Source organism: Desmodus rotundus, chromosome 6 (assembly GCF_022682495.2).
Source record: "Desmodus rotundus isolate HL8 chromosome 6, HLdesRot8A.1, whole genome shotgun sequence".
NCBI lineage: Eukaryota > Metazoa > Chordata > Mammalia > Chiroptera > Phyllostomidae > Desmodus > Desmodus rotundus.
The window spans coordinates 77,772,730-77,786,626 of record NC_071392.1 but is presented as its reverse complement, the minus strand read 5'-3'; the positions used below and the strand labels follow the sequence as shown (position 1 = coordinate 77,786,626).

At 55.2% G+C, this 13,897-nt stretch overlaps 1 protein-coding gene across 2 annotated transcripts in view; it reads left to right on the top strand.

Annotated features, from left to right (window-relative positions):
• Window positions 1-13,897, top strand: part of PLXNA4 (plexin A4) — a 401,976-nt gene that overhangs the window by 350,452 nt on the left and 37,627 nt on the right. For both annotated transcript variants that reach the window (XM_053926493.2, XM_024555117.4), the window contains exons 15-21: window positions 1,191-1,327; window positions 2,483-2,647; window positions 5,571-5,664; window positions 6,184-6,423; window positions 7,062-7,208; window positions 7,870-8,104; window positions 10,785-10,927. In XM_053926493.2, the coding sequence (XP_053782468.1) occupies window positions 1,191-1,327; window positions 2,483-2,647; window positions 5,571-5,664; window positions 6,184-6,423; window positions 7,062-7,208; window positions 7,870-8,104; window positions 10,785-10,927 (1,161 nt within the window). The remainder of the gene's footprint in view (window positions 1-1,190; window positions 1,328-2,482; window positions 2,648-5,570; window positions 5,665-6,183; window positions 6,424-7,061; window positions 7,209-7,869; window positions 8,105-10,784; window positions 10,928-13,897) is intronic.

The window sequence follows — 13,897 nt, the reverse complement described above, 5'->3', positions numbered from 1 at the left end:
CAGGCACCTTTGAGATAACCGCTTTTTGACCCAGTTCCCTGATTTTGTGATCCGAGAGGTTAAGCGACTTGTCCCAAGTCAAACAGCGTGCTCTACGCGGCACAGAGAAAGGAAGACCCTTTCCGCACTTCACTCCATCCCGTCCGTATCTCTGGTCGAGTTAAGTAGCCGAGGCAGAAGAAGGCGTTCCTCCACGTGGTGGGTGCCATGGCGCTGCCAGGCCCGGGATCTGCCGGGACCTGCGAGCAGAGCGCGTGTGGAGTTCAGCCTGCGCCCGTACTTGGGCGGGCACGCACGCGCGGGCCGGGCCGCGGGCTGCAGGCTCCTCTTCTCCAGTGTGAAGGATCCAGGCCTCTCTATGGGGAGGCTGCCTGCCAGCTCAGAAGAGCTAAGTGAGTTAAACTTTCGCTGCAGAATTCTTCCAGGGGGCAGGGGCTGGGGGGCGGGGAGAATGAAATCTTCATTTAAATGCAGACACAGTCTTCTCACCTGGGACTGAAGGAAGTTTTTTCCATTAAAATGCTAATGAAAGAACGCACAGCCACTCCAAGTCCTCAGCCTCCCCACCCCACCATCTCCACTTCGACTCCACTCAATCCGCTGACCCGTCTTTGCCGGCCTCTCCCTGCTGGTTTCCCTGGAGCCCTCACACCCCATTGCTCTGGCCCCCGGGTGCCGCGGACAGCTCGCTGAAGGTCTGCGGAAGGCGCAGACCACCTTCCGCAAGCAAATGTGTTTGGAGACGAGAGGAGGTGAAGAGCCGCAGCTCTAGAATAGCTCTCAGCTACACTGCTTTTCAGCTGTGTTACCTTGGAAACTGTACCTAATGTCTCTGAATGTACCACGGGTAATAACACGTACCTGGTAGGATTAATTGGGAGGTTAAATTACTTATATATATTTAAGATATATTAAATTATTATATATATGAAGCTATAAAGCCCGCCACTTAAAACAAATCAGTATATAGCAGCTGTTATTGGTATTACTATTATTAATATAGAAATGCAAACTCCAGGGGCCAGAACAATTGCCTTTCCATACAAGCCTCAAGTCTGCCAGGCCCCTGAGGCCACCAAAGATATGGATTCCAGAAGGTGGCACCGGGCCGTGGGTGCTGCCTCAGGCCTGTGCAGAAGCCTCCTGGGCCCTTCCTGGTTGTGTCTCAGGCCAGACCCTTTTCTGCACAGACGCTCACCCTCTCAGACCTGAAGCCCAGCCGGGGGCCCATGTCCGGGGGCACCCAGGTGACCATCACGGGCAGCAACCTGAACGCGGGCAGCAATGTGGTGGTGATGTTCGGGAAGCAGCCCTGCCTCTTCCACAGGTAACTCACCGCAGGGCAGGCTTTGGGGTACACAGCACAGAGTGGGGTGGGGCCGCCCAGGCAGCAGCCGGCTCAGGCTAACCTCTGGAAATGCTTCCTCCCCCCTGGACCATGGCTGACCTCTTTGGGACAGGGCTTACTGGGCACCCCTGGCTGTGGATGTTTGGCTCAGTCTGGAGACCTGCCTGCCACCCCTCCCCCGATGGGCCCCTTGTGCTGTTGCACCATTTCCTCTTGGTGCCCCATACCACCCACTGGGCAGAACCTAGGCTTCCACAGGACACAGTTTGGGACCAAGAGCCCCTTCTCTCAGGTTAGCTTCTCTCCAGCTGCTGCAGAGCCAGCGGGGACTGACGACAGCTGGCGGGGGCAGCTGCCCCAGCTAGCTATGATGGAATCTCCAAAGGTGGCTGACTTTCTCTCCCCTGTTTCCACCATCCAACCCCAGAAAGGCCTGCCTTTCATGAGCCAGGAGCCTGGGGGCCAGGGAGGCAGGAGGTGCGTCCAGTGAAGGACTCTCTGACTCTAGGAGATGTGACAGGAGGAAGGTCCCTCCTCAGGCTGGAGTTACTGCTGAGAGAGGTTTTTCCGGGAGGGAGTTATGCTGAAGGCCAGGACAGACCTGAAGTCAAACCAGGCCAGGCCTTGCAGGAGGACTGTTTAAAAAAAGTTTATTGTGACCTTGGGTAAAGAGAGTTGATTCAGGCCTGTTGCTGTAGATGCCAAACTATTACAATAGAGAAGAGAGACTCAATTCCAAACACAGCAAAGACGGCTGGGGGTTTACACCCAACAAGCAGAGTAAGAGGTCAGCGGGTAGAAAATACTTACTAAACCAACTCAACAGGATTCTTGCTGAAGGCCGGCCAGGGTGCTCAGGGTTGGGGGGATTCTTGCTAAACTGACTTAGCAGGATTCTTGCTGAGAGTAGGATTGGGCAGGCTGAAGACAGGGCCCAAGGGGGAGGCCTAGTCAGAAAGAGGGCTGAGAAGAACCTGTCTTTGTCAGTAGTCCCCAAAGTTTGATATCTGAGGCAGTGCTCACCATTGCCTCCGAGGAGCCGGATAAACAGGGAGGGGGTGAGAGGGCCCTGACCCAGGACCACCTCCTTCCTAGACCCCCAGGAGCCCAGCTCCATGTCTTCCCTCCCTCCAGGCGCTCTTCTTCCTACATCGTCTGCAACACCACGTCCTCAGAGGAGGTGATGGAGATGAAGGTGACCGTGCAGGTAGACAGGGCCAAGATCCGCCAGGACCTGTTCTTCCAGTATGTGGAGGACCCCACCATCGTGCGGATTGAGCCAGACTGGAGCATCATCAGGTAGGAGCTGCCCACCCTCCCCGTGCTTCCTCGTCTCTCAAAAGCCAAGGGGAGCTCTGGGGGCCACGTCCTGCTTTGGGGACTGATGAACTGGGGTTGGTTTGCAATACCCCCTCCCACCCCCAAATCAGAAGACATGAGCCTACGGTGGCTCCCTCCTCTCACTGAGGACATCTCTGAGTATGATCCAGTCCTGGAAGCCAAGCTCTGACCAACAAGGCCATGGCCTCTGATTTGAGGCGTGGAGGCCATGTACCCATCTCAGAGTGACTGTCTGGGGGAGGTGTCGGTCCCCTCCCCTAAACCTCGCTCCTGGCAAATACGGACAATAATTCAAGTCCTGCTGAGGAACGTAGGAGGAAGTGAGATCAGGTCTGGCTTTCCCCGGCCTGCTCTGGAAGGAAAGCAAGCGCATGCTGACTAGCAGGGTCCAGTTAGCATGAGCATCCTCCATGCTTCCGCGGCCTCCCGCTGACCCTTGTCTTAGCACCGTGACCTCCAGTTGCCTGCTTGCCTTGTCCTTCCTACTGCTGCAAAAACTCCCCAAGGGCAGGGACTGGTTCTCGTTCCCTGCTCTTTCTCTGGGGCCTGATCCACAGAACATGTCTCTGAGGCCAGGGAGCCTGGTACAATGCTGTTGCAGAAGGACCCTCCCATGCTGCCTCTCGCTCAGCTAGTCACAAGCCATCTTGGGTCATTGCCATAATTTCTCAGGGTCCCCAGCTCCTAAGTGATTCCCCTGGGGCCTGGGAAACTCCAGGATCCCTGGGGACCCTCTCAGCCCTGGCTTGGTGGCACCTGGAGTGGGGGTGTCTCCCCTCAGGGAGGTAACTTCAGGCAAGCGGCAGGAGTCTGCTTCCCCAGGGCCTGCAGAGGGTATCCCGACTGTAAGGCCCTTGGTGATCCCAGGAAACCGCTGCATCAGGGGCCACATGGGAGATGGTATGAAGGCTTGGGGTCAGAAAGAATGGGCTCAGCCCAGCTCTACTGCTTACCAGCCAAGTGACCTTAAAGGTTACTTAACCGCCCTGGGTCCAGGGTTTCCCATCAGTCAGCTCCCTCCAAGGGTGGCTAAGACTTCAGGTAGCTACAAATGTGCAGTGCAGTGCCTGACTCAGCACCCCCTTCCTCCCGCCGCTGTGTCCTCAGCCCTCCCGCTGTCTGCTCACGGTTGGGGGGGGGCGGGCGGTGGGATGGGTGGAGGGCATGAAGTTGTGGTCTCCACCAGCTGAGGCAGGAGTCAGGGGACAGTCCAGTGCAGAGAACAAGGAGTTCTCTGAACCAGGAGTCAGCAAACTCCAGGCCAGCAAACTCCAAATCTGGCTGTCTGCCTGCTGTTGTAAATAAAGTTTTATTAGAACACAGCCACGCTTATTTGTACATGTTTTGTCTGTAGCTGCTTTCTCGCCACAACAGCGAGCTGAGTAATTGTGGCAGACCACGTGGCCTGGGAAGCCGGAAGTATTTATTCTCTGGCCCTTTACAGAAAGAGTTTGCCACACACCAAGAAAGGCCGCCTTCCTGATAAGAGACTTCTTCTCAGCAATTTACTCTCTAAGACCCAAACCTTATCAGTTTTAGTTACAATCTTACTGCAGATGAGACCCAGGAGGCATGGAGAGGGGAAATAGCCTGTAAAAAGCTATTCCGGGATTTTCCCGCAGGGCCTGCTGAGTCCAGGGAGTGGGCTCCCATGCCTAAGACAAAGTCCCTGAGGAAGTCACAGCCTCTTTTCATTTGATTCTTCCTTGTATCATCCTCACAGAAATGAGGGGCCATCCTCCCTGGCACTCAGCAGCCGCCCCTGAGTCCTGCGGACAGGAAGAGGGAGGGTGGAGGCAGGTTCAGGGTCTGCCGGTGGCTGCGGGGTTTTGCTGCAGGTCACACCTGCCCGAAGGTGGCGCACTGCAGAATCCGATGTCACATTGGTCACACCAGCCTGAGTGGTGTAAGGAACGCTGATGGGGGCGTTGGATGATGACATCTGGAGTTGATCGAGAAGATCGGGAGATGGTTGGCCATCGCAGCTCATTCTCAGACACTGTCACGGGCAGAAGGGCTCATGGTTTCACAGGAATGTGGGGGGGGGGGGGGCAGGGCCAGGTGGATACAGGGGTAGAAATGAATGTGAGTGTCCAAGATTCTTTGCCCACCAAGCTTATAACTGCTCAACTATTGTAGACAGTAGGATTCTTCTGGAAGATACTCCCTTTTCCCTTTGCCTTGAGTTGTCCCCAAGGAAGACATCTCCCGCCCCATGTCAGCTTCTCAGCCACCCTAAAGTAGAGCAATGGCATCCAGGTTGCCTTTGAAAAGCTGCACCAAGATGAATCTCCTGACCCCCCACCCATCATTGATTCTCTGGCTGGCACCCCAAAGTGAGGAGACCTTGGTCCTGGAGGTTTCCATATTTGCATCCCCAGAAGAGGGTCCTGGGGTCTGGGCCTCTGCCTTCCCCAGGTCCAAGCCGACTGAAGCCTCTGAAGTGGAGATTTGTGGTGTGGATGCCCTGGGACAGGAGGCTGTGCTCAGACCCTGGAAGGTCTGGTGGGGGAGGTCGGTTCCATCAGGCCAAGGGCACCGAGAAAAACTTTCTAAGACTGGTGAGGGCTGCAGTCAGGAGGCCTCGCGCAGCTGAGAAGGCTGAGCTCTAGCCCCGGCCGCCACAGGGTGTCCACGCTCCAGATGAGCTCGGCGCAGGATGGCCATGGACATCTGGTCATCACTGTCTTTGCCTTGGTCTCTGAGAGCTCCTCCTTATTATTATTCAGTCAGCTTGTCACTGTGGTCCCCATGAACTTTGTCATGCCTACTGGTTATCGTGGTCTTTCTTGTCGGAGCTCAGTCTGATTGATTATCGTCATCGTCGGCATTGCTATTCCTGTCCCTGTGTTTACACGCCTCCTTCTTTCTTCCCGGCCAGTGGAAACACACCCATCGCCGTGTGGGGGACTCACCTGGACCTCATCCAGAACCCCCAGATCCGTGCCAAGCACGGAGGGAAGGAGCACATCAATGTGAGTCCAGGGCTGGCAGGGGCCACGGGGGCTGTCTGCTTAGCATGTGGCTTCCCTAAAGGGTGTGGGGCTCCCCGAGTACTCAGAAAGGCCCCTCCTGAACACTGATGACCCATTTCGTGTGACACCCCTGAGCACTGGGGTGGTGGGTTGGAGTTGCTGAATGAGGGCATTTTCACACCTCAGGATACAGGCATGGAGGAGCAATTGCTTCTGGGGTGTATGGGGTTTTAGACCCATATTCCTGCATCCTTCTGACCCCCAGTCCCTCTCCGTAGCTTGGTGATGCCTTAGGCCCTGCTCTACCCACCTCAGGCCAAGTGGAGCTAGGTGCTAGCGGCACGGCTTGTTCCTTGAGTGCCCAGACCGTGTGGTCCTGGCTGCAGAGGCATTCTGACTCCTGCTTAATTGTCCTGGGCCAATGCTGTGCCATGTGGCAGCGTCGCAGGTAGCCCAGGGGGTGAGGAGGGGCCATGCGTGTGCAGAGGTGTGCTCCACAGTCCTGTCTCCCCTCCACAGCTCTGTGAGGTTCTGAATGCTACAGAGATGACCTGCCAGGCTCCGGCCCTTGCTCTGGGGCCCGACCACCAGTCTGACCTGACTGAGAGGCCCGAGGAGTTTGGCTTCATCCTGGACAACGTCCAGTCCCTGCTGATCCTCAACAAGACCAATTTCACCTACTATCCCAACCCTGTGTTTGAAGCCTTTGGTCCCTCAGGAATCCTGGAGCTCAAGCCGGGCACACCCATCATCCTAAAGGTAGGCCGAAGCTGGTGGGTGGGAGGAGGGGGCTTTTCAAGTCATGCAAGAGGCCAGAGGCCTTGGGCTCCTGCCATGTTTCGTGACTGGAGTCCCTGGCACAGACTGTGCTATATAGCCCAGAGTATGTAAACACTTGGACTGCGTCTGTGCTGAGAGGCTCACTCTTTCACAGGCTGTGGGGGCCCGATCAGGGTGGCCAGATGCTCCCTGGCTGTCTGACTCCCCAGCTTCCTGTCTCCTGAGTCCAGGACCTGGGAGGCCAAAGGCTCATCCTACTTCTTCTGTGCGGCCCTTTGAAAACCACAGCAGAGGGTTCCTTTCAAGTGTGGATAGCAAGTTTGAATCTACTATGACTGTTTGAATCAGTTGGTAGTGACTGCCTACAGCTCTGTGTTGAGAAGGATTCTGAGGCTGACTTGGGATAAGCTGAAAGAGTGCCTCGATTATTGATTTCCCACTGAGGAAGCAGGGGGACAGTACATGTACCATGATTTTTTGTGCGGGGGACTTATGTAGGGAAGGTGGCCTCTCCACAGCTCAGCAACAGTTTGGAAGCTCCGGGTGGGAGGGCATGGAGCTAGCCAGTAGCCGTGGCTCTGACTCTGGGGTGGGAACTGGGCTTCCTGTCCCCCCAGGGCAAGAACCTGATCCCACCCGTAGCTGGGGGCAATGTGAAGTTGAACTACACCGTGCTGGTCGGGGAGAAGCCGTGTCCGGTGACGGTGTCGGATGTGCAGCTGCTCTGCGAGTCGCCCAACCTCATTGGCAGGCACAAAGTGATGGTGAGGCTGGAGGGACCCTCTCCATCCTGGGCGGACGGGGCATAGGGACATGGGGGCCTGAGCAGCCCAGCTCGGTCCCGGGCCACCAGGGCTTCCTGGAAAGAGATCTTGTCCTGCTTCAACTTTCCTCCAGCCACCCCACACCCCGAGTCCCCTCCCGGTCTTACTTCTGACTTCTCCTTCCATACTGTCATTCCTTCCTTGCCGCCTGGGCCACCGTGAGGGCACTGTGGACCAGCATCAGACGGTGTGTAAATTGTTCACTCGGAGAGAGTGATTCAGGAAAGGGTCACAGTGGGCCTGGGAAGGTCCCTAACACCGTGTTCTGAGTCTCGTCCTTACCATGGGACGAATGTACAGGAGCCAGTCATCGATGTCATCGGGTCACTCTCTTTAGATCCCAGTCACGTGCTGTTTCCTTACGGAGATGACCATGCTGTGCTGTCTCCTGAGTGAGAAGCTGTGTGACTTTTCCCGCTGTCCGGACCCCCTCCCGCAGCCCCTGTGCGCCCTCTCCTCTGCTTTCACGGCCAAAGATGATTCTGCTCTCCGGGGCCATTTCCCTCATCCAGCCGTGCTCACCGGTTTGTTGGTGACTTGGGCTGTCCCCTTGGATGCTCTGTCCCCACACCCGGCTCCACCCTGCCCTCTCTGCCCCCAGGCCCGAGTCGGTGGCGTGGAGTACTCCCCGGGGATGGTGTACATTGCGCCGGACAGCCCGCTCAGCCTGCCCGCCATCGTCAGCATAGCCGTGGCGGGCGGCCTCCTGACCATCTTCATCGTGGCCGTGCTCATCGCCTACAAACGCAAGTCCCGCGAAAGCGACCTCACGCTGAAGCGGCTGCAGATGCAGATGGACAACCTGGAGTCCCGCGTGGCCCTGGAGTGCAAGGAAGGTACTGAGGGGCCAGGTGGCCGTGCCCCACGCTGGAGGCTGGGCGCACGTGTGTGTGTACACGTGTGTCTCACACACAAGCAGTGGGCTGGGCAGCGGTGGACAGCAGTGGGGGCTGGGCGTGCACCTGCAGAACTTTATCTGGCCTGTGCCCAGACCGGTCCCACACCCTAGCCAGCCCCACCCGGCAAGGCCAGATAAGCCTAAAGCTACCCTCAAGCTGTCAAGCCAAACTGGCATCATTCCGAATCCTACCAGAGAAGTTTCCAGCCCAGAGCGCTGGCTCAGTGGCTCTTACGCCCCCATCTCGGGGAGCCCTTGGGGTGACTGCCACGACACACTCAGGCAACTGCAGCTCTCCTCCTCCTTCAGAAGGAAGGAACAGCTGTAGGGTTGATCGCGATTTTGAAGGAAGAGTGTTTCCCAGCTTGTATTTTAAAAAATTACCAATGTACCATGGCGTGAAATCAGCTGCAGTGAATCCAAGAAGGGAATTAAGGAGTCAGACTCTTGTCACCCCCAGGATATCATTTCGTGAGTCACCCGAGAGGGTCGGGCCGGTTCTCTGCCGAAGATTTGTACACAGAGCAAATCCATCCCATACCTGGGGCTCTCCCTGGCGGGAGGTGGGTCCACTGCAGCCCCTCTCTGCCTCCTTCAGCTGTCAAGCAGCATCCGCCTTGTGGGACTGTTAATTACTGCCTTTTATTATATTTACGCTGCTTAATTTTTTCCCCCCGCAATGGACTCTTTCCTCTAATTAGGAGTAGTGATTAGAATCTCTTTTATGTGTGGCAGGCGTGAGGCTTTGAATGTTGGCAGCGTGCTTGGTGACTTGAAGGGAAGCTGCGGACTGATAAAAAACCAGCTCTCTCCCTCTCCTCCCTGCCAGCTGGGCACCCCAACGGGGAGGGGCGGCGAGGGGGAGTGTGAAGCCAGGTTCCTCTCAGAATGTTCCGTAGGAGGAGGCATTAGTGCTCAGTCAGGGAGGCCAGCTGAGCATCAGAGGAGGCACAGGAAAGCCGGGGCTGCAGCCTGGGGGGAGAGCCACCCCGCACGGGCACGGGCAGGAGGAGAGACACGTGGCGCACCATGCAGGATTAGACATGAGAGTGTTTCCCAGGGTGCCTGGGGCTGGCTCCTGAATGCAGGCAGGGTCCAGGGAGGGGGCTTCCTGAAGACGTGACCGTGAGCCAGCTCATCACCTACACACGAGCCCAGAGGGGGCCTGGCCTGGGCCCTCACAGGCCTGACACTCACTGACATGCACACTCAAACGATCACCCATGTGCACACACTCACACCTATGCTCGTGCACGCAATCCCGTGCACTCCCACAAACGCACACGCGTGTTCCTCACTCAGAATGTACGTGGGTGCTCCTCAGGGCTTTTAGTGACAGCACTTGCCCAAAAGGCTGACTCCTCTTTCACAAACACACGCACACACATCAGTGTAAGTTTGGCTCGGACGCATTGGGGTTGCTCTGCTTCGGAGTCACTGTCCTCGACAAGGACCCTGTGTCGGTGTGGCCAGAGCAGAGGCCCGGGTGCGGGAGCAGAGCCGTGTGGTGTTCCTGGGGTCACCAGAACTCTCTGAACACAGGGCTTGCTTTCCAAGGGCTTTTCTAGAGCCGCGCAGGACCTGTGAATCTCTTCTGGTTCCCCAACTAAGTACTGTTTTCTCTGTTCTTGTGTTTGTATAAGTAGAGAGAAACGTAGTTCATGTCCACTGGTTCTTCTTTGTCAGCATTGTTGATCCATTCTGGGTGTGTGTACATGTGTGTACATGCATGCTTACATACATGAGTTTGTGCCTGCACACATGTGTGTATGTGTTCAGGTGCTGAGGAGAGAGGCAGGCCAGGGAAGGGCCAGGCACATCACCTCGACTTCCTGTCGTGGCAGAGGGTGGCCCAGGATAGCATCTGTGCCTAGGGCAGGGTGAGATCACAGCTTTGGTGCCGTGTAACGACTTCGACCTGTGCACTGGCTTCCCCTGGGCTAGAGGCTGCTTGCAGCTCCGTGGCTCTCTGGAGACTGAGCAGCATCCACAGACAGCCCATAATTCACCAGAGTAGCATCAACTTGCGGAAGGAAGGACAAAGACCCACGCTGCGTATTTACACAGAAGGAACATATTAGTGTGGCAGAGCCCCATTCTGGCTCCGTTTGGTGATTTGATGGCTTCAGTGACCTGCACGGCCCAGAACTGGGACTTCAGAAGAAATTGTCCTTAACTCTTAAAAGGAAACCCACTATAAAACACAGAATCGGAAGTCTGCCCTTCATCGCCGGAATTTCCCCCTTTCCTCCACCCCCACCCACCATTCCTCTACGGTCCCCCTGCCCCACACACATTTGGCAAACGAAAGCCCTTCATCCTCAGGTGTGGAGGTGCTCCTGGCCTCAGCAGCAGCACAGATCTGTGGATGGCCTGCCCCCATCCAAGCTTCGGAAAGAACTTGGCTCATGACAACTCCCTGAGGCTGCACGTCTCTCCCGTGCCTGTGTTGTTCGCCTCAGCTATTTAACTTAAAACATCCCTTTTCTTATTTCTGCATACTTGAGGACCATTGCTCCTGCCCCCCAGGGGCCTGGGTGAGGGTTCTGAGTGTTGCAAGTCGGTGGTAGCTTTTGGGCCGGCCCACCCAGGGGTCTCACGAGCTTCTCTTGTGCCAGCCTTTGCCGAGCTGCAGACAGACATCCATGAGTTGACCAGTGACCTGGACGGGGCTGGGATTCCCTTCCTGGACTACAGAACCTACACCATGCGGGTGCTCTTCCCGGGAATTGAAGACCATCCTGTCCTCCGGGACCTCGAGGTGAGAGCCGTACCCATGGCCTAGCCCTTCTCCATCAGTGTTAGCACAGAGAAAGATTCGGGTGACCTTCAAGTCGGGCCGCCTTATCCAGAAGCAAGAAAGCTGAGGTCAAGGAGGGGATGGACATTGCCCAAGGACCCCCACTTGTCAGCAGCAGCCAGTCGGGAGGAGGTAGGGCCAAGCCAGGGAACCTCAGAGCAGAGGTGGGAGTAAGGCTTTGGGACTTAGGGGGTCGTGGAGTCCTTGAGAATTGAATGCAAGACCTTCTCAGAAAAACTGCATATTCACAGAAATAAGAAATCTGGCAAACAAATGTCGGGAGTTCATGGGCCCTTATTTAAGAAACTGTGATCTGATGATTTCACCACTTAGCTGGTGCTCAATAAATCCACGTGGAAAAGATAAGTGACCCACTGGGGAGGGAAGTGGAGAGTGAGTGATGAGCACCTGACTCTCTTTGGTACCAGCAGGGACCTCATCTTCTGAGCATTTTATCCCTCTTCCTGTCTAGCTTAGGGTCTGGCTTGCGCATATAGTCCCACTGCCCTTTGTTCCTAAAGGGATTTGGAATGAATTATAAAGATAACTACCCGAGAAAAGTGAAAAACATAAATGAGGGAACCAGGGCAAAACAACAACTGTACAGAATACTCACTGTTTATTCATGGACTGCTGAGCGGCTCAGGTTTGAGTACTTGGATGCATGCCTTCACTGAGCTGCTGGAGAGCCCTCCGAAGCGGGCGGCAACACTGAGGGTGCAGAGAACTCTGGGCCCCACAGCTGGGAGGGAGCGGGCTGGGATTTGCGTCCCAGTGGTCAGACTTCAGGGTCAGCCTTCGCAAGAGCAAGCCTGGGCACTTGACTTCCAAGGTGCTACATCAGTGTCATGCCTTACAGCTCTGGATACTTATTAGGATGGATGGAAGATTGTGGCCAAAGTAGCAACAGAAAATAAGACTAGTTCCAAGATTTATATGGTCCATAAAATAAAGCAGACCCATCGCTCAGGAGTTGCGCGGCTTTGCAGGTACCGGCCCGAGGGAATGTCTGCATGACTTCTGCAAAGGGCTGTGCACTCACGCAGGTACTTCCCTCCTATGGGCCCCATTATAAATCACCTGTGTGCTACCGTGGCCTTATTCCTCGCCTGCCTCCTTACAATTCCCTCTTCAGCCTGAACATCCTCTGTTTTCCTTGCCTTTATTGTGAGGGGGGGCTTTCCGGTCCCAGCCTTTGCTCGCAAAGGAGTTAACGGCCAGCTTTACCAATGGCCCTGACTTGGAGCCCCCAAGATAGCTAACTATTGCGTGTGCGCTCTGAATCTAGCAGGTCACGCTGCTTTGCTTTTTAATTTTGGTAAAATAAGCATAAAATTTCAACCATTTTTTTTGTCCTCACCTGAGGACATTTCTTTTTTCATTGCTTTCAGAGAGAGAGGGAGGGGGCGCAGAGAGAGAGAGAGAGAATCAATGTTTGCCTTCTCACATGTTCCCTGACTGGGGATCGAACCTGTGACCTCTCGGTCCACAGGGCGACTCTCCAACCAACAGAGCCACACCGGCTAGGGCGCAGCCAGTTTTAAGTGTACAGTTCAGTGGCACTGAGTACATTCACATTGTTGTGCAGCCATCACCGCCATCGGCTCCAGAACCTTTGCGTCTTCCCCAGCTGAATCTCTGCACCCATTGAGCAGTCACTCCCCATTGCCCTTCCCCCGGCTCCTGACAACCCCCATCTACCTTTTGTCCCTATGAATTCGCCTACTCTGGGTACTTCATTCAAGTGGAATCATACAGTATTTGTCCTCTAGGGACTGGTTTCCTCAGCAAAGTGTTCCCAAGGTTCACTGGTGCTGTCGCCCGTGACAGAACTTCTTCCCTTTTCAAGGCTGAATCGTAGTCCATCTAACACTCCGCACTTCGTTTGCCCACTCCTCTGGCAATGGGCACCGGGGGTGCTTCCCCCTGCTGGCGGGTGTCGGCGATGTTGCCGGGAACGTGAGTACACAAACATCTTCCCGAGATCCTGCTTTCAATCTGGGAGTATACGCGGAACATAGGACTTTTTCATTTCCATTAAACACACAAATTAATTGCTTGCAGACAGAAATCAACTTTTACTGTTTCGCATTAGCCTGAGGCATGTGAGACCCAGCCTCCCAGACGAGATCCAGAGAGCTGGTATGGGTCATCGTGTTCTTATTTCTTTCCTGCTCCTCTTTGCCACCAGAAGAGTTTCTCCCTCTTGGTTTCCTGGGTGTAGAAACATTCTCAGGGAAGCCACTGATCCATCCAAAGCAGTGTTTTCCAGCCTCTTCAGCCACTGGGAGACCTGCCCGCTGGTTGGGCATGAGTGGCGGATGTGTGTGAAGAAGGAGGTGTCTTCTGGCTTCAGGCTGCCCTGGACAGTGGGCCACCAGGCCCCCTGGGACCACCTCCGGGCATTCGGGGAAGTGGCTGCCCAGGCACTGGGCACACACCCGTCCTTTAGAAACAGAAAGCTAACAGTAACCACACACTCCATTTGCAGCCTATCATTGCCTCCCAAACTCTACCCTATTGGGTTACAATTAAAATTTACTATCCAGCTTTATACTCACAGACTTCAACTAAATTATCAAACCATCTGGTGAATAAAGAAAGTCTTGTTTCAGAGTGGCATTTGCGTGGGGGGCAGGGTGGCAAGTTACAAAGGGGAATTGTTCTGGATACTCTTTACCAGGATATTTCACTGCCATCTCTCCTTTCATGAAATGGGGAGAAATCCCTGCCTTCTGCACCCCGAGACACTGTGCCAATGCACTGCACATCTGGGAGACCCTGTGGGGAGGGTCCGTGAAGAGCAGCCCGCGAAGTAGGAGCGGCAGGTAATAAAACTGCCGTTTAAGTGTGCCCCGCGTGCGCCAAGCACTTTACATACATTATCTTATTTAATGCCCATAAAACATTATGACACAGGCACTCATATCC